General features: G+C 41.0%; 1 protein-coding gene across 2 annotated transcripts in view; it reads right to left on the bottom strand.

Annotated features, from left to right (window-relative positions):
- The window catches only part of CARF (calcium responsive transcription factor), a 435,125-nt gene that overhangs the window by 25,739 nt on the left and 382,348 nt on the right, over positions 1-27,038 (bottom strand). For both annotated transcript variants that reach the window (XM_029606288.1, XM_029606289.1), the window contains 3 exons: positions 23,704-23,842; positions 6,371-6,479; positions 3,713-3,824 (listed from right to left, as the gene is read on the bottom strand). In XM_029606288.1, the coding sequence (XP_029462148.1) occupies positions 3,713-3,824; positions 6,371-6,479; positions 23,704-23,842 (360 nt within the window). The remainder of the gene's footprint in view (positions 1-3,712; positions 3,825-6,370; positions 6,480-23,703; positions 23,843-27,038) is intronic.

Below are 27,038 nucleotides of genomic sequence, written 5' to 3'. Positions count from 1 at the left end.
GGCTTTAAATATCTGTTCAAAGTTTCTTATTCGGTATCCTTGTAAATGCCTAGTGAAATTTCAGAATTCAAATTATGTTTTCTTTGAACCCTCACAATTGAGATTCTTTATTGACTCACATAAGATAGCTGCATGAAAATACAGACGGCATAAGTAGGCGATTTCACTGTTCGCTATATTCTTTTTTTCTATTGCCTAAGATTCTTTCACTCATAGAATATATGTTTAGTATCTGCCCCTAAAATTTCTTATTAGTAGGATGATACTATTAACACTCTTATTTTCAATAGAATATTTTGCAATATGTATATATGTTAAAGTTTATTGTATCATTCGATATTTCAATATCACAATGTTGATTGTGGAAAATTTAAAATGCAATAAAGAAAAAATTATAAAAAAATGGAAAGGATTTTTGAAAGTATTACCAGGTACTGTATTAAAATCTATGGATTGGTTATATGAAAAACACAGATGGAAGCACAATTAGCCCAAACAATATGTAAATGGTTATGAACGAATGGGATGGATGGAATAGATGAGTGCATGTGTGTGGACTGAGTGTGGATTGACTGGGGATTTGAGTTGAAAATAGCAGGAAACAATTTACAGCTACTGGTTGTGTTGCATTTGTTGTATATTTTCAATAATTCCTTATGGATTGCATTAACTATGTTACTTATCTAGATCTATATGTATTGAAGGTGATATCTCAACTGTTTTGCTTTGTATGTGATATTGTTTCCTGTATCAATAAACAATGTTTAAAAAAAAAAGATGAGATGAGAGAGGCTATTCTAGCCAAAAGAACATCTTTCAAAAAATGGAAAAGGGATCTTAATGATGAAAACAGGAAACAGCATAAGCACTGGCAAGTTAGTTGCAAAGCATTCATAAGGAAGGCAAAAACAGAATTTGAAAAGATGCAAAAACTCATAATAAAATCTTTTGCAGATACATTTGAAGCATAAAGCCTGCGAGAGAGTCAGTTGGACCATTAGATGATTGAAAGGTAAAAGGGATACAGGGATGGTAACTTTTAAACCAGCGTATGGGCGCACGCATATGAGCATTTAACGGCCCGCACCCAGGGATGCAGCTATTTAATAACATATGTGCATCTATGGGCCCATGTTATAAAATAGCTTGGCCACACTCACATGTGCGCTGAATTTTAAGTGGGTGCATGCAAATCCTGCTTCTACCATATAAGTGGGGGAATTCTAAAAGGGAAGCGTGATGACGCATTTGCGAGTTTTACCAGTTTGTTCCCAGTTCACTCCATTAATAGATAGGTTTTCCAACCCTCCCCTCCCCCCCCCCCCGGTATAATAGCCTGTACACCCCCCAGTTACCCCAGACCCTTTAAAACCCTCTGATATGGCTCATTTTGCTTTTCAACTTACATACCATCCATAGCAGAAGTAACGTTATGTGGCAGTAGGCCTCAGTGCGTGCCGGATCGCATAAGTATTTATGTGAAAAGCCCAAGTACCACCCCCCTGCTCCACCCAGGCCCCACCCCCACCCCTTTTTGAGAAGTTCCGAGAGGTGTCATCTTTAGGATGGCCCTACAACGCAACCAGAGTTAGCCCTGAATTTAGAATTTAGCCATATATGGCTTTAAATGTAGTCGGGTAACCATTTAGATGGATACATTTTCAGTTATCCATCTAAATGACTTTTGAATATCAACCTCGGAAGATCTCTGAGGGAGTGGTAGGAACTGTAAAGCTGAAAAGTTGGTGTGGATGGGCAGACTAGATAGGCTGTATGGTCTCTTTCTGCCATCATGTTTCTATGTTTCTACGATTCTGCTGAATAATTTACTCTGTGCTCAGTAGCTGGTGGCCCATTGGCCCAATGCAGCTTCTTCTTGCCCATGGCTGAGGTCAGAGAGCATGGGAGTACAGATGTACCATGAACACATGGTGCAAAGACAGTGCAGGACTTGGGGAACGCAGTTCCCAATTGCCTGCTGCTAGTCCATGGTACCTGCCCAAAGACTAGAAGAGTACCAGCCCTAACACCCTGTGCAGCTGTGGACTCCGAGCCACTGGTAAGGGGGTGGGAACAATGTGAAGGTTAAGTAGGAGGGGGAGATTGAGAAGGTTGTGTGTGTGGGGGGGGGGGGTGAGAGAGAGAGAGTTTAGGAAGATCAGGTTGGAGGGAGAGGAGAAGGAAGAGAGAATTGGATGCTTAGCAGGGAGCTTTAATGGGATGAAGAGAAAGGGATACAGTGCTGGAGGCTTTAACCGGTGGGTAGAGGAGAGAGAGAGAGAAAATAGATGCTAGGGAGAAGGACTTTAATGAGGGGAGAAAGAAAGCAGGGATGATGGGTAGGAGGCTTTACAAAGGTGGGGAGAGAAGGGCAAAATTGATGCTGGGCAGGGGAAAGAGAGAGAGAAAAAGCAGAGATGTTGGGCAGAATCTTTAATTTATTTATTTTTATTTATTTAATGTTTTTCTATACCGACATTCGCACGAGACATCACATCGGTTTCCAGACAACAGAATAAATCAGCCAACTGGGCTTTACATTGCAACTGATGTAATAACTAGGGATATGGGTAGAGAAAAAGAAAGGGGTACTGTGCAGAGTGGGCTTTAAGAGGGGAAGAAGAGAGAAAGTAGGTTTGCTCTGGCAAGTTTGTTATCAATATGTCAATGACTTTATAATCCCTTAGTCCCATAAACGTATTTATACACCCTACCGCCCACATTGGAGTTGATCATGATAGTAATAAAACAAACTCAGTAGCTCGTAGAAGCAGGCGATCAGGCCCCTATCCAAAAATACAGAACCAAATTATACATTAACTTTTAGACAGTAAGACATGAAACTCTTCTGACAGTGCTACAATAAATGATTACCAGATCTGATAAGCAATTGCATTAGTTATAGAGGATTTAATGACAGTTGCAGTCCTAGTAGCTAAAGGATGTAAATGAAGAAAAGAGGTAATCTGTATTGGGGTAACCTGCATGGAGTGGCAGTTATTACCAATGTTCCTTCTAATTTTTGAAAGGCTACGTGCACAAAAATGTTCTTTTGTGCAATTTTTTATGTGCTAAGTTCAAATTTGTGCGCTATGAGTCAGTATAATGCAAATAATATTAGGATTTCCTGTGCATGCTATTTTTTGCCTTGGGCGCAGGGTTCATAACCCGTGTGCATGAGCACATGTACCACAGCTTAGAGGGAACAGTGGTTTCTACACTTAACAGAAGGCATGGGGGTAACCAATGAAACAACATCTTGCTGGGCAGACTGGATGGGCCACTCAGTTCTTCCGTTGCCATCATTTACTATGTTATGATGCTCCATATACAAAAGATCAATCATAATATTTTTCCAAGACAACAAATCCGGGGAAGAGTCTTTTTGCCAGTGAATTAAAAATACACTTTTTTTTTTGCAATTAAAAAGACATGGCCTGCTAATAATTTGTGGTATCTCTCAATCAAAGCATGACAAGACAAAAAAAACTATCGAAAAATGGATAGGTCGCCCAGTAATGATTCCCAATTCATGAATCAACCCACATCAAAAAGAGTGCAGCTTCACACACTCCCAAAAAGAATGGAAGAGCATGCCTCTAACAGTACACGTCAAACAATCCAACTGCACAATTCCCACTCTACAAGCTCATTATCGTGATATGAATCCTTCCTATCCTTAATGAAACCAATGTTAGTTATGTCAACATACTGAGGATCCTGCTTGCTGTAAAACGGAGTGATGCAGGCGCCCTTGTGAACAGATGCCTCCAAGGAGCGGAAGTTCAGCATAATACCCTCAAATCTCTTTCTGCTGATGGGATCTGTAAAAGATAAAATAACTCAGAGTTCTTGCTGCTCTTTTTTAAATTATGCTGCAGGGACAAAAAAAAATAAAAAGTGAGTGCAGGCAAAGGGAGGCCATAGGATGGAGATCGCCATGATCAAAGGACCAGAGGAATTTAGTAATTTCAGGTAAAAAAAAACATCCAAAAAAGATAAACATGTCCACAGCACAACTTCATTTGGACAATGGATGGCAGAAGTTCTACGTTTTTGTCCCTCTGATACTCCAATGCATTCCCGACATGTTTCAAGTGAGGAATTAGCATTGGCTTGGGATCCCCTTATGTTACATTTTACTTGGATGAAATTCAAATTAGCAGTAAATAGGAGGGCAGCTTTTACTACAGCAAGGATAAAGAACCATAAGTGTATTTTATTTTATTTATTTATTTATTTATTCAGTCTTATATTCCACAGCTTCCTAAAGTACAGTTCAGCGCGGATTACAACATGACATCCATAAAAACATTTAACAAACAAATGACAAATCAATTTAATACATAAACATAAATAAAATAACATAAAAGGCATTTTAAATCATTCATTGGTAGACTTCAATAAAAAGAAATGATACCTTTTTAGATAGAATTATTGGTCCGTCTGAAAAGAAACTGAAATTGAGATGACTGTTAATATTCTTCCTCTTTCCCTTCCTCTAAGGGCTTGTAATGGTTCACAACAACCAAGGAGAGCTCAAATTACATGAAATAAAGGTACAGTTTTATACCTTCTCTCCCAGTTCAATAGCCTCAGTCATGAGATTATACTCTACAGAGCATAAAGGAACTGTGTTCAAAAAATGGTGTCCAGTTTTGAGGGTCATGAACTTTATTTCGTCACGCTGGTGTTTTTTGTGTTTTGTTTTGTTTTTACACAAAGTTGAGCAGCAAAACACCTTGAAGATAAGATTAACCTAGAGAGAAAGCCAACAGTTTGAGGTCCTTTCTGACCACTGTATTCAAATAGTAGTTTTCTAAATAAAAAAAAAAGGTACTAGATCGGGTCCACTGGCAGCTTCCACCTTCCACTTTTTCCCAATAGGGAAAAGAAGCAAATTCAAAAGGTGACCTGGTAGGAAATCACCACTGCTGTATTTCCTAAAAAGGGGACCAGGTGTTATGTGTTCTAGATAGGAACTCAGGTTGGATGTGCAATTGACTAAGGACTCTACTGCCGCAAAGTTGTGCATACCTTCCTCAATTTTCCCAAGGAGCAGCCGTCAGCTTCAAGTGGTCCATGTTACATAAAACACAAATTCTACTACATTTCTACTACATTTACAATTAAGTTGTTTGATAAAGGCATACTTTACCAGAGGAGTTTTGTTCTTTATATTGCATCTTTCTCAGAGTGTCTTACAAGAGCTTAGCAAGCTACAGCAAATGAATTGGTCTGGATGGTACACAGTTAAGGTGATGATGGGCAGATAGTTATAAGTCAGAGGTGGTTAAGGTAATTCTAAATTGAAGAGATTACATGTTTGCCTGGGCCAGAAAGGGAGGTGCAAAGGTGCATTGTAGATGTATGCAGGCAATTTGTTCAGGAAAGGGGCAAGAAGATAAAAGGCACAAAAATTAGAATGTTCCTAATTAAAGGTGAATTGTAACAGCTGGGTGTGTGCCAAAATCGGGAAATAGGCACGCATGTAGGGCATGTGCATATCCACCCAATTTTAATAGCCCCCGCATGCGCGAATGTCTAGCATTGGGGAAAATAAAGGTGCAGAATGTGAGTGGGATGTGGGTGGGGCATTGGCAGAGTATGGACATTCCAAGGCGTGGGCAAGAGATGTGCACATGTGTACCTACGTGCCTGGGTGCACACCAAGGTATATTTGTGCACAAGTTTACTTCTGTTATGAAAGAGGTGTAAGTATTACTAAAACTATTTCCAGGTATCTATGAAGTGTTGGAGGGATCTGGGTTAACTGGGAGTAGTGTAGGCTAAAGAACCAGGGGGGTTTGGAAGACCTAGCTGTAGATTAGACAAACTCTTGTTTCAACTGTTGAAACTGGTCATGATGTGGACACACGCCTGTTATAAAATTCCCTCACTTGCGTGGCTCAAAGCCAACATTGTAAGTGTGCCAAGGCTATTTTATAACATGCATACATATGTGCAAGTAGAATATAAAATAGCTGCATATCTGGCCACACACACACACACACATATATGTATGTCTGCACGCCTGCTTGACAATTAACATCCCTGTTTGCAGAATGTTAAGGAAGTTACACTCACTGAAAATTGCTATAATATACTTGCAACAAGAAATACTCTGCGTACAAAGTTTGATCCTTTTGCTAAAATGTAGGAACCATTAACTAACTACTGAGTCATTGAACCAGTCAAGTTGGGTTTTTTAAATTTTCTTCTGCTGTTAGCAATCCCTAATTTGTCCTTCTTTCTTTTTATTTGAACTGTCCTTGATCACCATGCTCACTTCTATGCAATTGTTTTAAATAATCACTTCCATAAGTATACTTAGAGAAAATGTTTTGCCTTAAGATCTGATGGTACTTACTAGGTTTGTAGGTTTGAATAGGGATGGGAATGTCTGGTTGCTGACTAAGCCACTTGTGGTAGGATGGACAGGCAGTGAGATCGACCAGTCGTAAAAGTTCACAGCATCCCTATGGGTAAAATCAATTAACCGCTCAATTAGTTATAAATTAACAACACACTCATTTCCTTAGGGCAGCAACTCTTCTATTTTAATAAGATCTGTAAAATACAAAGTGTTTGTGCATCAAAGGAAACACGTTTGCCTGCGCAGCAGCAATGCCAGAGCAAAATGTATTTTGTCACAGAATCTGTAATAAAATGTAATATTAGCAGTAAAATAAATTAGGCCTGGATTTTCTAAGTTCGCAGAACTTAGAAAATCCGGCGGTAACAGGGTCTCGAAAGCCGGTAGTTATTGCACCATGAAAGGTGGTGTTATTGGCCGCGTTACTGACGGCGATAAGGCTCCTTACCTTTTCGTCGTCAGCAATGTCTTCGTGGCGTCCGCCCCGGTGCCGCCCCTACTCCTCCCCTTCCGGTGCAGACGCCACCCAGAACCCGCCCCAATCTAGGTATCACACGCGAAAAGGGACTTTTCGTGTGCGTGTCCTTTGGAAAATGATCCCCTTAGTATGAAAAATAATAAAATTAGCTATAAAAAATACCTGTAGCATTTTATCTGTTCTCCATACAATAGCGAATGTAGTCCTTAAGGTTTAAGCAGGATGGTCATGATAAAGAATCCAGTATACTTTAACCATAAAATGATGGTTGTGCTACTGGCATTATATTAGAGCACAATAAATAAAAAGAGGATAAAAAGTGTGCAAATATCGGAAATTATCTCAGGCAGCCATTTCCTTTTGAAATTTTACCTAAGAGCATAAGAACATAAGGCTTGCCATACTGGGTCAGACCAAGGGTCCATCAAGCCCAGTATCCTGTTTCCAACAATGGCCAAGCCAGATCACAAGTACCTGGCAGGATCTCAAGGGGTAGACAGATTCCAAGCTGCTTATCCCAAGAATAAGCAGTGGATTTCTGCAGCTCTTCTTTAATAATTGTTAATGGACTTTTCCTCCAGGCACTTGTCCAAACCTTTTTTAAATGCAGCTATATTAATAGCTTTCACCAAATCATCTGGCAGCAAACTCCAGAGCCCAACCATACATGGAGTAAAAAAATATTTTCTCTTATTATTTTTAAATGTATTACCTAGTAACATCGTGTGTCCCCTGGTCTTTGTACTTTTTGAAAGAGTAAACAACAGATTAATGATTACTCGTTCAAATCCACTCATTATTTTATAGACCTGTATCATATCTCCTCTCAGCCATCTCCTCTCCAAGCTGAAGAGTCCTAATCTCTTTAGCCTTTCTTCATAGGGGAATTGTTTCATCCCCTTTATCATCTTGGTCGCTCTTCTTTGTACCTTTTCTAATTTTACTATATCTTTCTTGAGATGTGGTGAACAGAACTGAACACAATACTCAAAGGGCCAGATCTTAAAATCTACGCCCGGGCATAGATTTCTTCGCGCAAACCAGTGTGAACAAATCTATGCCCGATTTTTATAACATGCGCGCGCTGCCACACGCATGTTATAAAATCCAGGCTCAGCGCGCGCAAGGGGCTGCACACATGTGCACGTGCTGAGTCCAAGGGGAGCCCCGATGGCTTTCCCTGTTCCCTCCGAGGCCGCTCCAAAATCGGAGCGGCCTCAGAGGGAACTTTATTTTGGCACCCCCACCTTCCCCTATCTAACCCACCCCCCAGCCCTAACTAAATCGTCTACCCTACCTTTATTTCAAAAGATACGCCTGCCCGAGGCAGGCGTAACTTGCACGCACTGGCTCGCCATCCTCCAGAACAGGCCGCTGTGCCAGAGGATTCGGTCCCGCCCCCAGACCGCCCCCATGACCCCTGACCCACCCCAGACCGCCGCCATGCCCCCAGACCCGTCTCCTTCCCGCCCCTTTTTCAAAGCCCTGGGACATACGCGCATCCTGGGGCTTGCGTGTGCCTCCGAGTCGATGCAAAATAGGCTCATCGCGCGCAGGGGCAGATTTTTTCAGGTTATGCGCATAGCCTTTGAAAATCTGCCCCAAAATGTAGTTGTATCATGGAGCGCTACAGAGGCATATTCTCTGATTTATTCTCCATTCCTTTCCTAATAACCCCTAGCATTCTATTTACTTTCTTAGCTGCTGCTGCTCACTGAGCAGAAGATTTCAATGTATTTTCAAGATGACACCTAGATCCTTTTCCTGAGTGATGACTCCTAATGTGGAACTGTGGAATTTAGAGTAGAAAAGCCTTTTTTTTCTGGGTTTGAGGTATCCATTTAATAGGTCAGCTATATAGAGCAAAAAAGTAGAACATATTACATTTTATATTTTTTGCAAAACTTAACAAGCCTGCTGTTTACTAAGTTAGTTACCTTAGAAGTAGGCTTATTTTTAGATCTGCTCCTAGACACATAGTCGTAACACAGTGCAAGTAGTTTTTTATTGTGAAAAACATGATAACTTATTACAAAATATTGCATCAGTATTGTAACAGACACCCAGCATGAAATGGCTGATGAAATCTAGAATGGAAGAAAAGGGGTGTTGCTTCAGTATTTGGATTTAGGAAATGGGGCAATAAGTGACTGAGTGCAGATCTTTAATTAGGTCTGTGATTGGATAAATAGCATGATAGAAAAAAATAAGGATGTGATGAAAGGAAGCTTGTCATCAAATAATAATGGATTTGATTGGTTATATAATCTTTTAATGAGAAATTAGAAATATATTAGTCCCTGTGTAAGATGTATGAAAAAGGACAGAAAGAGAAAGCAACTTGCCATTGCAATGAGATATTGTTTTAATTTTTCTTTGAATAAAATAAAATCCATTAAGATGAAGTGTTTTCTTTTAAGTAAAATTACTTCTATTGCTAAATAAGTTAGCCATAATTGGCTGCTTGATGGAGATAAGAAATAAATCCAGGTTACTCCTACAGCTGTCTTGTAATCCAGTCTGGACTCTACATTCTTGGAGCTCTTCTTTGGTCTTATCTCCATGTAAGTATTTTTTTTCTGCCTCTGAATTACTCCTTTCCTTTACCTACTACTACTCCTCCTTCTTTATGTCAGTCATGTTGCTCTTCCAGGGTTTTGGAACTGTCTATGGGTTGGTGTGTTAGTTATTTGGATGCAGATGCCAGAGTTTATATTGCTTCAGTGTTCTTTGTGAGAGGTATGACGTCCTCATAATTTATGTGTTGTTTGCTATGGTACACCAGATAAATAGCCAGCTTTTTGATGTCTCTTGCCAGGTATGAAATCTGTGGGAAAGAGGAAGTGATTTTTCATTCTGGGTATAAAGTCCTGCCAATAAATTTCTGTGATTCACAAGAATATGAAGTCCCTCTGATTTATTTGCAACCAGAAGGTACACTGATGCTAAAGAATTTTTTTGTGATTGGCAGCTGCTGTGGAATTTAGAGTAATGATTTTAGATTAAGTACAGTGGTGAATATGGTAGCGGAGGAGATAAAAGATAAGGAGATTTTGTACAGGCATAGCTCTTAAATTGAGCTAGGTGGTGCGGGATATACTTGGGTTTTTTTAGATTGCTTATGAAATGTTACAGACACGAGTGGTTAGTTTAACTTTTTGGGATGGGGGTTTCTTCAAAGACCTCTCCGGCAGCTTATATTGGTAACTTTAAAGCAGCCATGCAGGAGTACATAAACATGCGTATGCCGGCACACACCCATGGATGCGGCCATTTTATAATATGCGCACATCTTATAAAATCGTAAGGACATCCGTAAATGTGCACATCATTTTATATGGATGCATGCATGTGCCACTTCTACTGCATAGTGGGGGGGATTTTAATATACATGCATGTGACGCAAATACCAGTTAAACCAGTTCCCTCTTTTCCTAGATACAGGATAAGATTTCCTAACTCCCCTAGCTATCTAACCTATCTTTTACCCTACCTGCCCCAACTCTTAAAACCCCACTGACTAGCCTAGTTTTTTTTGTTTATAACTTACATGCTATCTATAGCAGAAATACAGTTACGTGGTAGGGGACCCCGGCGTGCACTTATGCATGTAAATACTTATGCACTGGTTTCCATTTAAATTCCTGGAATGCCCATGCCCCACTCCTTTTTTGAACTTTTTCTTTTGTGCGCATACTGAGAAATATGCACACCATGGATGCTTCTTAAAGTATGCACTCTGCGCATCGGCCTGAGAGACGCACGTATTTCCCTCATTTGGTGCATGTAGGGCTTTTAAAATCTACCCCATATGTTTAATCACCATCAAATAGACGAAAGATATTTCTAAAAATGGCATGGCTTTACAAAAGATAATGTTAACTTGCAATTTCCATTGGAAGGAACATTTAATTTGAGACTTTTTCACATGCGGTACCTAAATCGAGGCGGGTTCTGGGCGGCATCCGCACTGGAAGGGGATGAGTCAGGGCGGCACTGGGGTGGACGCCGCAAAGACATCGCTGATGGCGAAAAGGTAAGGGCCCGTTTCACGCCCAATAGCACCACCTTTTACGATGGTGCTATTGAGTGTGAAAGCCGATAGCGATAGCACTGCGGAGGTGCGATCGCTGCTGGCTTTCGCAGGCCCGCCCCCCGCTTTGCCACCCTGCCCCCCGTTATTGCCAGATTTTCTAAGGTCTGCGACCTTAGCAAATCCAGACCATAATTAAAAATCTATTAATGCTGGACTTTAGGACACTCTGAGAAAAGCAAAAAGAGTTAGGGGTTACAAAGAAGGAATTACATGTTTTACGTACTAAAATGTATAAACCATCAGATTATCCCATAACTTCACTGTACCCAGTGAAACCTTGGAAGGATTGGCAGAGGATAATTCAGATTTTCTGGATGATTCTGCATATCAAGGGAGGTGTTTAAAAACATCTACTGCCCCTCTCCTTAAACCAGTGTGGAATGGGTACTGGAGGGGGGCCCTCATTGTCAGCCTACCTTTTTGGTGATTCTCATTTATCAGAAGGATTGCATGATAAACAGGGGCCTGGCTCTGGAATATAGGCTTATAGGCAACAAGTGAAAATTAGCTCTTCAGACCCATCTCTGACTGAGGAATTGCTGTCATCCCCAGTGATTGATCCTAAGATCCCTAAATCCTTAGGGTCTTCAGGACCTCATACTGATGACTCAGTAAAAGTATTGGGGCAAACTTTAGCTGACATTCAAGGCCTCAACCACAGAATAAAAAATGTAGACATGAGAGAATTGTTTAAAGAGAAAGTCTAGAAGTTCACTCTAACCCTCAGATTAGATGTTGTATTGCCTGTCCAGACTGCTATCATAAACATTTTTATAATCTGAAGTGTAAAGGTCCAGTGAAAGAGAAACAGCCATACACTGGAAACTACCCTTTGTGGACAGTACCCAGTGCTAATCCAAATGCTATTATTCACAGCAAGTGTATGTGCCATGGTCACAAAATGATTTATTGGCAAGTCTTGCCTCACAAATCTGCTTCACTTTTTTGAAGGAGTTAATAAACATGTGGATAAAGGTGAACCGGTAGATGTAGTATACTTGGATTTTTAGAAGGCGTTTGACAAAGTTCCTCATGAGAGGCTTCTAGGAAAAGTAAAAAGTCATGGGATAGGTGGCGATGTCCTTTCGTGGATTGCAAACTGGCTAAAAGACAGGAAACAGAGAGTAGGATTAAATGGACAATTTTCTCAGTGTAAAGGAGTGGGCAGTGGAGTGCCTCAGGGATCTGTACTGGGACCCTTACTTTTCAATATATTTATAAATGATCTGGAAAGAAAATCGACGAGTGAGGTAATCAAATTTGCAGATGATACAAAATTGTTCAGAGTAGTTAAATCACAAGCAGATTGTTATAAATTGCAGGAAGACCTTGTGAGACTGGAAAATTGGGCATCCAAATGGCAGATGAAATTTAATGTGGATAAGTGCAAGGTGATACATATAGGGAAAAATAACACATGCTATAATTACCCAATGTTGGGTTCCATATTAGGTGCTACAACCCAAGAAAGAGATCTAGGTGTCTTAGTGGATAAGACATTGAAATCGTCGGTTCAGTGTGCTGCGGCAGTCAAAAAAGCAAACAGAGTGTTGGGAATTATTAGAAAGGGAATGATGAATAAAACGGAAAATGTCATAATGCCTCTGTATCGCTCCATGGTGAGACCGCACCTTGAATACTGTGTACAATTCTGGTCACCGCATCTCAAAAAAGATATAATTGCGATGGAGAAGGTACAGAGAAGGGCTACCAAAATGATAAGGGGAATGGAACAGCTCCCCTATGAGGAAAGTCTAAAGAGGTTATGACTTTTCAGCTTGGAGAAGAGATGACTGAGGGGGGATATGATAGAGATGTTTAAAATCATGAGAGGTCTAGAATAGGTAGATGTGAATCGGTTATTTACTCTTTCGGATAGTAGAAAGACTAGGGGGCACTCCATGAAGTTAGCATGGGGCACATTTAAAACTAATCGGAGAGAGTTCTTTTTACGCAGCACACAATTAAACTCTGGAATTTGTTGCCAGAGGATGTGGTTAGTGCAGTTAGTATAACTGTGTTTAAAAAAGGATTGGATAAGTTCTTGGAGGAGAATCCATTACCTGCTATTAAGTTCACTTAGAGAATAGCCAATGCCATTAGCAATGGTAACATGGAATAGACTTAGTTTTTGGGTACTTGCCAGGTTCTTATGGCCTGGATTGGCCACTGTTGGAAACAGGATGCTGGGCTTGATGGACCCTTGGTCTGACCCAGTATGGCATGTTCTTATGTTCTTGCCTAATTTCCAAAAAGAATCAAGGAAATGGGCAGAGGAAGAGAGGACAATTATTGATGCTTTATTTGAAGCAGCCTTACAACATTTTCCCCCAAAAACAGATTGGACAAAATTACATTTATGTAAAATGCCAGATAAAGAAGACCCAGCTGAATATTTAAGTAGGCTGACTGATGTATTTATGTCCTATTCTGGACTAGCACATCCTACTAGTGAAGCAAATCAGGCAGTCTTGACAAGTTATTTTTATATGGGGTTGGCCCCCAAAATTAAAGAGAAGGTGCAAAATGCACGCATTACCTGGGCTACTGAAAAGCCAGCCAAGGTTTGTGCTATAGCTCAGGCATGTTATGAGCAGATGAAGTGGTCAAAGCTGCACAACTTGATAAACTGATGGCCCTCCAAATAAATCTATTAGATCACTCACAGGGAAATCATGGACAAGGTATGGGTAAATTGAGAGGTAGAAGGAGAGAAAATAGAGGAATGGGAGTTCCCCTAACACGGGGTAAAAAGAAAATTATTTTTTTTCCTTTCAGAAACCAGGACACATGCACAAAGACTGTCCTGAAGATCTTATGCATGCCCTACCTCCTCCACTTCTACCCCAGAAGTATCTTTTAACTACTGCTCCTAAGTATATTCCCAATGTAGTGGCCAATGTGGCCATGTCCTATAACACCTAGGAATTTGCGGAGGCTGTCAGGGCCCTTCACCTAGCTTGTATTCATGCCTCATCTATGCCTGAGCTGCTGGTGTCCCTTATGGTCTCCGGAAACCCAATTCAGAATTTGGTAGACACTGGAGCTGCCCGATCTACACTGCAAATGGCAGCTGCTCCCCACTTGCCAATTTGAACTGAATTTCTTCAAAAAAAGTGTCTTTTGTGATCTTTTAAATTAGAAATTGTTCTTAACCTGTTTTTCCAAAGAAATTTTAACAATAATGAAATAATCAGTTATTAAGAAAAGGACATTGCTGATTCTTGAAGTTATTGACAGTGAGCTGATTCCTACAGAAAATAGCTCAGCTCAAATGGCTGAATTGGTAGCATTGATGCGAGCATGTATTTTGGCGAAAGATCTTGTGGCCACTATTTACACAGATTCACAATATGCTTTTGGGGTTATCATCATGTTGGAGCTATTTGGAAAAAATAGGTTTTTAACTTCTTCATGAAGTCTTATTAGAAATGGCTCTTACATTAAATCATTATTAATGGCTTTATTTCTTCCCAAACACTTAGCTGTTGTAAAATGTGCAGAACATTCCAGAGAAGACTCGTTCGAAGCAAAAGGAATGCATTTTCCAAGTGGTGCTGACATGAGGATCCTTTTGCTCATTATGAAATAACACTTCTGCATTCCTTACAGATAACAGAGCAGATCACTGAATAGGATGTCCTCAGATTACAAAAAGAAGCTATTGAGGAACATTTTTCCTGGCAATGCCAGGGATGCACATGCACCTCCACTGGACTGTGGCTGGGGCCTAATCAACTCCCCGTTGCCCCTGCCTCCATTATCCCTAACCTTGCCAGAGTGGTTCATTCCATTTCACACTCTGGAAAACTGGGGGTGATGAAAGAAATTTTAGCTCATTGGTGGTCTCAAAAAAATAGGCAATAGTTCAGGCGATAATACAGAGATGTTCCACTTGCTCTATAATGTAGGGAAGGTATTGTGGGTTGCACCCTCACATTTGACTGCCTCCTTGGGGCCCATTTGTGCGGTAATGAATTTAAGGTACATTTTAACAGTAGTCTGTCTTTTTAGTGGATGATTAGAAGCGTTTACTACTGCTAAGGCGAACTCATAGACTATAGCAAAAAAAACTGTTGAAAAAATTAATTCCAAGATTAAGATTAAGAATTCCAGAGATAATTGAAGAGACACAGGCCCCCATTTTATTGGACAGATATTTCAAGATCTGAGGATTGTTCTGGGTATAAAGTTACATTTTTATACACCACATAGACCACAGGCCAGCGGATTGGTGGAGAGATGCAATCATATTTTAAAGACTAAAGTGGGAAAAATTACTCATGAAACATCTTTGAAGTGGTCTGATACTTTATCCTTGGGTTTAATGAGTTTAAGAAATATGCCTACGCATAAACATGGACTTACTCCACATGAGATATTGTTTGGTAGGCCTATGGCTGTGCCCACTATGCCAAAGTTGCCAATAGATATGAACTTTGCGCAAGATAATTAATTATATATTATGTGTTAAAATTGCATCTATATAACAAAACGATTGCTCAACAGATTTCTCCATGTTCCAAGGCCCACCAAATACAGACTTTCCAGATATCCAACCAGGTCACTTTGTGTACTACAAAGCTTTTAAAAGAAAGCACTGCTTATTAGAGATGTGAAACGTGTGCCAGATCGTCTTAACGATCAGATTCGGCTGGGGGGGAAAAAATCTGATCATTAAGATATGTGAATTGGAATCGTTTCCGATTCCAATTCACATCGCTAATTTTTTTTTTTAGGGAGGCCCGCGCCGCTAAAAAAAAACAACCCCACCCGACCCTTTAAATCGACCCCCCCCCTCCCGACCCCCCTAAAACCTTTTAAAATTACCTGGTGGGGGGCCTCGGGGAGAGATCCAGGGGAGCCTCGGGAAGAGATTTCCTATTCCCAGGCATCAGCTGTTCTAAAAAAAAATGGCGCCGATGCCCCTTTGCCCTTACCATGTGACAGGGTATCTGTGCCATTGGCCGGCCCCTGTCACATGGTAGGAGCACTGGATGGCCGGCGCCATCTTTAAAGATGGCGCCGGCCATCCAGTGCTCATCAGCCCCTAGTATACTATACTCTATAATAGGGGCTGATGAGTAAAGATGGCCGGCGCCATCTTTAAAGATGGCGCCGGCCATCCAGTGCTCCTACCATGTGACAGGGGCCGGCCAATGGCACGGATACCCTGTCACATGGTAAGGGCAAAGGGGCATCGGCGCCATTTTTTTTTTTAGAACAGCTGATGCCTGGGAACGGGAAATCTCTTCCCGAGGCCCCCCTGGATCTCTCCTCTCTCCGAGGCTCCCCTGGATCTCTCCCTGAGGCCCCCCGAGGCCCCCCTGGACTACCAGGTAATTTTAAAAGGCTTTGGGGGGGTCAGGAGGGGGGGTCGTTTAAAGGGTCAGGTGGGTTTGTTTTTTTTTAGCGGCGCGGGCCTCCCTAAAAAAAAAGGGTCGGGAGGTTGGGGGAGGCTAAGGGGGGTCGATTTAAAAGGTCGGGTGGGTTTTTTTTTCTATCGGGCCATCGGCGCCATTTTAATTAGTGGCAGCCAAAATGGCGCCGATGGCCCGAGAGCGGGAGATTGCGCCGGGACCCCCCCACTGGACCACCAGGTAACTTAACATTTTGGGGGGTTCGGGAGGGTGGGGGAGGGTAAGGAATTGGTTTTAAAGGGTCGGGGTGGGTTTAGGGGTTGTTTTGGTGTGCCAGTTTTCCTGCCCTCCCCCAAATAATTCCCGTGCCCTATTTAATGATACAATACAAATGCCCCTGACGATAAATCGGGGGCATTTGTATTGTATCGTGCACTCTAACGATTTAGGACGATTTTAAAATTATCTGACGATAATTTTAATTGTTCAAAAACGATTCACATCCCTACTTGCTTATGGCCAAGGTGGAAAGAACCTTATCAAGTATTGTTGGTGAGTCACTCTGCATTAAAATTACAAGGCCTTGACCACAGGCTACAGGTTAGCCGCTATAAGAAAGTTTATGAACCTTCCCCACAGTGATTTATTTTGATCAAGGTGAGACCTAGTGGCAGTTCACCAAGACTTGACAAAACCAGTGAACAGCCTAACTCACACAGCCACATGGGTGCGGAGCCCTCCAAACGAGACTGAGCCTTTGTGTACAGTGTTTGTCATAGACACTCTTGTGTAAAGCAAGTAAGACCTGTGTAATGTTTGCAGTCCAACAGAGTCATTAAAGAACATTATCAACAACAGTAAGGCATGCCTGGCTCTGCTTAGATTTAAATAGGCTGAAGTTTCATCTAGTCCTCACTTGTACCCTAATACAACCAAGTGTCCCCTGAAGTCAGAAGAGTGAAGCGTCTTAGAGATTTGAATTTACCTGAAGTTAAGTAAGGTCTGTGTCCATGGCTGTTTCAAATAAGGGAAGTGAAAATGTGGATGTTCTCCCTGTTTGTGCTGGCTCTCCTACCCAGGATAGAAACTGGCCCACTGATGATTCCAGAAGACAATGGCTAGGTGCATCTTACTAAGGCCTATCAAGAAGTTTATAATCTAACAGATTGTTGGATCTGCTCTTATATGTCAGCTTCTGCTTCTCTTTTTATGGCCACTTCTATGTTTCAGGCAGTGCCAGCAAATGTCACAGGTGGGTGTAAACAAGGAACACAAGGACCAAATGCAGTAACTCCACCTGCATCTATAACATTGATCAATTTTGCACATAGGCTAACTTCAGCTGAATGGTGTTTCCGAACCCTTCCTGTAGGACAAGGACCTGATTATGTTCACGAAAAAAAGACTACCCTATGTGTGAAAATATTTATTTATTTATTTCTATTTATTTATTTAAACATTTTATATACCATTATTCCATGGTTTACAAAGTGACATCCATAGTTATAACTCAACAAACAAAGTTTGGTTACAGGGGTGTTATTCATAGACAGGCATAAATATCTATCAAGTGAAATTTTCTAGTACATATTTATACTTGATCTAGTACCAAGAGGCATACATGAGGCATACAAAGCTAAATCCTTTTTAGCTTTGTATGATTTTTATAGTGGTTTTATTTTCTTACAAATTGTTTTAGTAATTGTAATTAATTAATGTTTATTACATTTTAAATTGTTTTTAGGTGTATTTGTATTATTATATTTTTATTTTTTGATAATGAATATATTGTAAACTGTCAAGATGGATATTCTCCGTACAACGATATATAAAACTGTTTAAATAAATAAATAAATAAGGCAGGTAGAATAGAAAATTAAAACAAAATTATAGTTTTCACATCTTATTCAATGGGTTGTTTTGAGAATTTTACATTCTCTCATTTGATTTATTCTTCATGATTTGATTATTATCTTTTGTCCTTATGGCTCTGTATATTCTCATGTTTTTAAGTTAATTTATATGCATTTTTGAATAGCTATGTTTTTAACTCACATTTAAATCTCATTTTATCAAGTAAAATGCATGATGTCTCAGGCAGAGAATTCCAGAACATTGAACCCGCTATAGAAAACATCTGATCTCTTATTTGAGGAGAGTGTTTGTAGTAGAGGCTTGAGGTATGAGGAGAAATCAGGGCCGGTCTCGCGCAGCAGGAGATGTTTGGTTAAACGCATCCTCTGCGGGTGAAGTCAGAGTCCGCTCAGCTGTCCAGTACCAGAGCACACATGTAAAAGACTGCAGACCTCTGGCCCAGAACAAATGGAAATATGAATCCCCACTTCACCTCTGCCCCTGTCCCCATTCATCTGTTCTTGACCTCTGCCCTTGTCCTTATTCACCTGCTCTTGACCTCTGCCCCATCCCCATTCACCTGATTTCTCCTCATACCTCGAGCCTCTACTACAAACACTCTCCTCCTCCCCCTCTCTCTCCCTTCCTCCCCCTTCTCTCCCCTCCTCCCCCTTCTCTCTGTCTCCCTCCCTCTCCAATTGAATAGTCCTGGCCTTTGCGCAGTGGAGCTTGCTATCCTCGCCCATGCCGCACTGCCTCTGCTTCCTGTGTGAACCTAGCCCCTGCCACAACACCTCCGCATGAACCTCACCCATGCTGTGACACCTCAGTGCGCTTCCAGTGATGCTTCCTCTTCTGGCAGGTGAGCATGCTAGCATAGCAGTCTTGGTGGCAGTGTAGTCGAGACTGCTATGCTAGCTGAGAGAGGAAATTTGCGATTCTACAAGGTGAGGGAGGAAATCTGTGGGAAGGGAGAATTTGCGCAAATTCTTCATTCCACAGTAGCGCAGAATTCCCCCAGGACTAAATGCTGGTAGTGTATACTACTAAAGTTGCTAATAGAGTCAGTGAAGAGAAATATTAAATCCCCAGGTTTGTAAATCTAAGTCCCAAAATTAGCTGGACAAAGCTTTCGGAATACTGACCTTATTGTTAATTAGTAGGAATGTGCATTCATTTAAAATGATGACATTGTTTACTTCATTTCATTTTGTTAGAACCGTGAAAAAAAATTTAAAAAGCTGAATTTTATTTTTTTTTTAGTTTTGTGTTAGTGTGCACTAACTGGACTTATATTTAATGCCCCACTAACAGAATTTAGTGCACACTAACCATAAAATAAGGGAAAACAAATAAAAACGAACAATTTTAAAAATGAAATCAAGCATAAACCTGTTGGGGCCAGCAGTGTGCACATGCTTGCGTTTGCTGACTTGCATGCTTGAAAGGCTCAGGCATTGGTCCCTGGCTTGCATGTGGCACAGATTGGATTGAGAACGAGAAGGTTGTAAGATTACGACTACGTTGTTTAGTGTTGCGGAAAAAGTCTGTTAGTGAACCCTTGGCCCGGCTGACTGGAGAGAGGACTCCGGTCGGTGGAAAAGGAGCCGGGAGGCGGAACAGATCTGGCGCGAAGGAGGAAGTGTTTGCCCTGGAATGTGCACGTTCTTCGGGCTGTGTTGGGTTGGGCTCCATTGCAGCCCCGCCGAGTCCTCCCTCAGGACACATGGCTCCGGTGTCGTGGCCCTGCAAAAGAACTTGTTCCGCAGCTCCATCTCAGCAGGAGCTGAAATGAAGACCATGTGACCACCGGAAGGTGCCCGATCCCCCGATAGGCCAAGCTGCCCCTGAAGACTGGAAGACTGGACATCCAAATGGCAGATGAAATTAATGTGGACAAGTGCAAAGTGATGCACATAGAGAAAAGTAATCCACACTGTAATTACATGATGTTAGGTTCCATATTAGGAGCCACAGGAACAAGCAGGAACCAAGGAACAGCAACAGGATCCAGGGAAGCAACTAAGTACTCACAGGAGTGACATCGTTGCAAGGCGAGGTAGGAAAAGTTGAGGCTAGTTTATATAGCCAGCCGGCGTCTGACGTCAGAAAAGGGGCGGTTCAGCACTTCCGGGTGCTGGACCTACAAGTGCCGTGCGCACGCGCGCGCGTTACCCGGCAGGGGGAGGAGCCAGAATCGGGCCTCGACGGCGTCTCCACGAGGGAGACGCCGCTGCCATGCGGCCGGGCAGGCCCGGAGTTTGGAGGAGCGCGGCAGGGACGGGGAAGCCGGCAAGGAGGTAAGAACCCGGTCGCTAGCCTGGCGACCAGGATCGCAACAGTTTAGAAAAGAAACAGATCGTAATCATTTTCTTCGGTATTCAAGTTATCATCCTAAAAAGTTGAAAGACGGACTTCCTATCTCCCAATTTTTGCGGTTGAGAAGGATATGTTCGAGGAAAGAGGAATTTCAGAAACAAGCAGTGGAGCTATGTGAACGTTTTTCTCAAAAAGGGTACCCTAAATCTGTGATTAAAAAATCATTTAAACGTGCCTTATTTCCGAACAGGGATTTAGTACTGCAATACAAGCAGAAACCTTACACTCAAAATTTGACAAGTGGGTTAAGATATTCTGCTCACAGTAATGAGGTGGTCAATATTGTGAAATCTCACTGGCAGGTGTTAACTCTGCATAGAGTAGTTCAGTTTGTTCCCAGATTTGCATTCTCGCGGGCACAAAATATCAGAGATCTGGTGGTTAGATCTGCATTCAACTCCACACGAGATAATTTGAAGACAGGAGGCCACCAAATATGTGGAAAATCAATGGCAATCCCTCAATTCAGACACTGTGGTCGATCCGGTGACATTAACTACCTGTGAGTCTGAATGTGTGGTATATGTGATACAATACCCCTGTGATATGATCTATGTGGGGCGTATTAAGAGAAAAATTCACACCAGATTGATTGAGCACAGAAGTTGCATGAAGATCTCCAAACTTACAGCTCCCCTTGTTCAGCATTGTTTGCAGGCTAAACACAATTTTTCTGATTTGCGATGGTCCATCTTAGAGAAATTACAGAAGGGCACCAGAGGAGGGGATATCCAAGCTCGTCTTAACAGAAGTGAACACTTTTGGATTTTCAAACTCTGTTCTGTGTGTCCTCAAGGTTTGAACGAAAAAATAAACTGGTATTCGTTGATTTAGAATTCATACGTTCTTTGAATTAAGCTGCAATTCCCCCCTTTTTGGTGAAAAGAGGATGTAGTTACTTTACGAAATAAGGAAGTAGCATCTCACGCCATGGTGTAGTGAAACGGACCTAGTTGTAACCTGCCTTTTGTATTCATAAAGTTTCTTGAGATTATGAATGATTTGAAGATCTTGCTCTTCCTTTTATATTGCATATATAAGGTATGCATTGCACAATATAGTCTTGTTATTTGAGTAGCAATGAATGGGTTTTTTTGGTGTTGTGATCACCACCTGGTTGGTGACTGGATGTGACTTACGCACTTCCGGTTCTAGGATAAAAGGCCCTGAAGGTTCGCCATGTTTTTGTGAGGTTGCGGAACTGAATTCAGACCGCGAGAAGAAGATGCCGATTTAGCCATGGAATGGAGTTTATGATGATAGAATGGCGAAAAATTTGAGTAACTTTAGGAAATGGAGTATAGCTTTTGAAGAGTGTTTCCCCTGAAGCAGGACTGGATGTTGGGACTGTTTTTGAAGAAGTTCAGATGAGTATTGCCATTGGGTTACTGACTCTTTTGTGATAATTTTCAATATGATCTGCAATGGTATGCTCGTTTTGTGATTAATATCAGAGTTTGTCAGCTTTTTATGAAGATTTTAAGGGCCTCATTTTCCAAGCCGCTCGCACGCGATACCAGGATGGGGGCGGAGTCGGCCCCGGAAGAGGAGGAGTCGGGGCATCACCGGGGCTGACTCTGCGCTGATGCTGTGGACAGCGAAAAGGTAAGTGCCTTTTCGCTGCCTATTTCGCTCCCAATAGCTACACCTCCTATGGTGGCGCTATTGGGTGCGAAACCGGCAGCGATCGCACCGCAACGGTGCGATCACTGCCGGCTAGCGCAGGCCCACCCCCGATACTTTAGAAAATGAGGCCCTAAGATAGAAATCAGAAAATATAAAAAAACATAAAAAATTTAAAGTTAATAATAAAAATAAAGCAAAGGGACCTATGACCAAATCATGAGTTTGATTGATAGACAAACTCATTGAGTATGGGTCCTACAAACAATATGTGAGGGTGATCTCACATGTGGCTATACCATAAATGAGAAAATTTGACCAGTGAAACCTATTTTGTTTTGTGTGTTTGCACTTTAAAGGGTTTCTGGAATACATTGTGTATATTGGGCTAGTTTTTTGTGATACAGATTGGATTGACCCATATAAGCCAGAGGACGGACATAGTGGCGGCAACAGTAAGAGTGGGAAACAAGAAAGTGGTTCAGTGGGGCTGGAGAAGGGCTAGGAGAGTAAGTGCTGAGATTAGTCAGGGATGGAGGTTGCTGGCATCATTGTCCCTCAAATGTTTTGCGGGTGTTAGCTAGTGTTTTCTATTTGTCTGTTTTTTTAAATAAATAAAAAGTGTTAAAATAAAGATGATGCTATCTGATCAAGTACTATTACTAAATATCTGATATTTTTAAATAAATTTGCTGAGAAAGAAGAAACAGCAAAATGTCATTGACACACACAGCAAAATAAATGAAAAAAGAGACATATCTTTTTGTTAAAATGGTAGATTATGTTGTCTGCACTTTAATTTTTTTAACTCAGATTCAAGAGTTTAAAATTGAGAAAATATATTTCAAGTCAAAGACAAGTGTGCAAAACCTGCAGTCTGCAACACATTAAATATTTGTCCAAAATGGTTTATTTTGCTATGGTAGTTCCCTAATTGGCACTTGTGGGAAAGTTACTCAGAGACTAACTGGAAGTTTGGTACCTTGTGGGAGCTGATGACTATTGAGGAAGTATTTTCGTCTCAAATGTTTGTAATACAAACTTCCCTAACCCAGTTCGGTTTTAGGTCTGGGAATGTGAATACTTAATTCATTTTTACTTATGTAATCAAAATTCACTTTGACCCAGTTAAAATTTCACTCTGATTTTATTTTGGAAAATTAAATAACCCAGATTGTTTTAGATGAATGTGAAGACTTGTGGATTTGAAGTATTCAACAAAAGAAAACTGCTCATATGCATCAAATGTAAATGTAATTCTATGACCATTTTCATCTGAAGTGGATACAAAAGATCCAAACTTGGTAAATTACAGAGATTTGAATCTGGCCGTGAATGACCCAGATTCATCCATACAGATTTGAGGCCTGTTCTGGTTCCTGTCTGATTATTTAACAAATCATAGAGGGTTTATAACCCTATACAAGAATCAGGGAAGTCTTGAACATATTAAAGCTCTGTTAAATCAAGCTATCCATAGCATGAGCAATATTCAAAGGTTATACCAGTGCTGAGGCTGACATGCAATGTAGCTTACCTTGCTGACAAATGTAACGCTGTTTGTTTCACTAGTATCCCAGATGATTACCTGGCCATGGTGGAACTTCTCTGCTTTACACCTCTCAGAAATTCTCTCAATTAATGGTTCAGGCCAGCTTGCAAAAAGGTCTAGTTTCCTAGGGAGGAGACAATTGGAGAAGCAATTTTTAAATATTCCTATTCATTAGGGAGTTAATAGAATGATACAGATTCCTCCTCTCTCTCTTTTTTTTTTTTTTTTGTAGAGCCCCACTGGGTTACCTGTAAGGGATTTCAGGATAGTGGTTAGAACTAAGCAGTGTAAGGCAGAGGAATGCACCGTCTTGCCACTGGATGTGGAGGTGCTTGTTTCCTGTCTGCATATTAGCAGGTGACCACTCTACTCCCAGAGTCAGTATGGCATGTTGCTTTGGAGTCTGAAGGAGAGGGTTTGAATTTTGTAGCTCCACTATTCTTAGTCAGTATTGGCTCAATCCCCCTTTGCTGAGTATAGAAAGATAATAGATCAATTTACTGGCCCAAATCGCCATACGAATAGATTATGATCAGATATCTGACTAAATTCTTGGAAATCCAGGGTCGATGGCACTTGGTCAGTGATTTCTAAGGGCCCAATACTTGCCTGTAGCATCTTTGCAAGATCTTGATCTCTAATTCACAAATAATCGAGCCTAGAGCCTGTTCCATGCACTCTCGAAATATGGGTGCATTCTACATTCAGCGGGTAGAGTAATCTCCAAACATCTACCAAGCCTAATGTGTTACATAGATAAGAAACACCACTCATCCCTAAACCCCCTCTCCTGGGTACCCAGAGATCCTGTCCAGGGCTGGATCTAGCATACAATTAAAGTCGCCCCCAAATAATAAGAGGCTTCTGGTATGTTCAGCTAAACGTTTTGCTAACTTAGTAAAAAAGGTATGCTGATAGACATTTGGAACATAGATGTTACCAACTGTAGACAACTGCCCATTCACCTTCCCTATCTGTTGAGATACCTTCCATCATCATCAATAATCTCTTGTTCAAGTTTAAAAGAAACCTGGGTACCAATAGGTATTGCCACCCCAGCTGCTCTAATTGAAGATTGTGCAGAAAACACTTGCCCCACCCACATACGATGAAATTTCTGGTGTTCCACTCGATTCAATTTCGTTTCTTGCAAGAGAGCAATATGTACTTTATGTCTTTGCAAGGATTGTAGGAGTTTATATCTTTTGAGTACAGAGCCAAGCCTGGAGACATTCCAGGACCAAAATTGCAGGGGCACAGGGGTCATGTTGGCCAAGATTGTAAAATAATAAATACAGTAGAATGAAACATCACATAAGAGCCCGGATCTCCCAGCTACGACCCAAACTATAAAAGTGTGAAAGTAGCCTTACATACTGCCCCATCAGCCCCGATGGTTCAGGATCAATCACCCCAAAACCCCTGATAGTTTCATCAATAACGAAGCATATACTCCAACCCCCTCCTTCTATTCCCATCCACTAATAGCAATATTGTATCCCCTACACAAGGAGAATAGAGTCTGCTTCACACATGTAATATCCCCTCCCCAAGAGAGCCAAATAAGAGGAAAAAAAGAATATATATAAAAAAAAAGGGGGATAGTATAATTACAGATAGCCATTAGATGAAGTCTAAAGCAGGCCATCATCGCAACATGAAAAAAAAAAAAAGGGGGGGAGCCTATTCCCAAATGAGTGGCATCTAGCCCGCTACAAACAGATGCAAAATAGTTGCAGACAGGAGAAGGATCCTTTAAGTCCAGTTTCTGCAACTGCAATTTTCAGCCAAAAAAGAAGAAAGGTCGTTCCGCAGGCTGCAGAAATAAAGCAAGGAACTGTTCAAACAGCCAAGATCCAAAAACTTAAAAACAACTTAAATGCGCCATGTCACAGTCAGAGAAATCTTTTTAGGCATCCCAGTAAAGGATTATGTGGTAATAGCACCAAGCTTCCCTAGTGCTATTTCGAAACTGAGGCAAAATAGTTACATTTTCAACATGCTCCCCAGTCACATAGAAAAGGAAAAAGAAAAAAATAGGACTGCAAAGGGAGCAGATAAAAGAAACTGTCTTAGTCGCCACATAACTCAGTCCAAGAACAATTCTGGGGTCTCTGCGTCCGGTGAAAACTCCAAAGGCAAATTGACTATCATGTTGTACAACCAGAAAGTAACAATAATTTAAACCTAATTCTCTATTAGACTGGTAACCGATGGAGAGATGATAACATAAAATTTATGGGCCTGATATTAAAAAGCATTTACATGCTTAAAATTGGGTTTTACATATGTAAATGCACTTTACACAAGTAAATGGCTTTTGAAAATTTCTACAATAATATGTTACACTTATGCGCAAAACTCCTTTGAAAATTACTTCCTTTATGTTCGTGCACACTTTGACCAATCAGCTGATGTGTGGCTGAATTCTGGAGCATTTGCAGTGATCTCAGTGTGCTATTGGAAAGACCAAACAAAAGGGAGTTGTAATGATCAACCCCTAAAACAAAATTCAGGGACTGAAGTACAGTTCGAGAATCTATAAATTCAAATAAAGGCGTTAAATGTCATAATATATGCAGTTTAAAGAAACCCATTTTAATTAGATGTCTTACATGCGTCTTTATGGAAAGTTTTGGATCCAAGAGCACAACTAGATCACGTACGTATGAGGCAAAATTAATTGTATGCCCTCCAAATGTAAATGGAAGAAGATCTTCCCTGGGAGTCTGCTTACTTTAGCAACGTAATATCTGTTTTGAAATATTCAACGATAATTAATTGTGACGTTTCCATTGATGAACCACAGTCGAGTAAATTTCCAAGTATTTGAAAGTGTTAGCTAAAGAATGATCACCATGGAACAAAATCTGTATATCATTTGAAAACACACACAAAAAAAAAAAATCAGACCTAGCCCTGCCAGCAATTTACAATGAGGAGCTAGATTGCTGTTAAAAAGCGAATTGACAGGGCTGATCCTTGAGGAACACCAGTTTTTATAGTAATAGTAAAATATAATTGAGGGACCTGTTGCAGAGCTTTAGGCCTCTTCTGCACTTATGTGTATATGTGGGGGAGAAGGGGAGTTGTAAATTGCTTCTCTACATTTAACCTTTATCCAGGGCTATAACCCCACTTGTGTTTACAAGACCCATTGTTGTGCTCCTTCATGGGCTGGAGAGAAAGGAGCCTGTGCCTACCAGATTTAGGGAGCCAGGCATTACAACTCGTATTCCAACATGCCTATCTGAATGCAGGGAGTCATTTGTTTGGATTGCTTGATTGAAACAAGTATTTACTCATAGACTGAAGAAAAC

The sequence above is a fragment of the Rhinatrema bivittatum genome, chromosome 6 (genome assembly GCF_901001135.1).
Source record: "Rhinatrema bivittatum chromosome 6, aRhiBiv1.1, whole genome shotgun sequence".
In the NCBI taxonomy this organism is placed as follows: Eukaryota; Metazoa; Chordata; class Amphibia; order Gymnophiona; family Rhinatrematidae; genus Rhinatrema; species Rhinatrema bivittatum.
The sequence above is the reverse complement of the archived record's forward strand: the minus strand, read 5'-3'. Positions and strand labels throughout refer to the sequence as shown.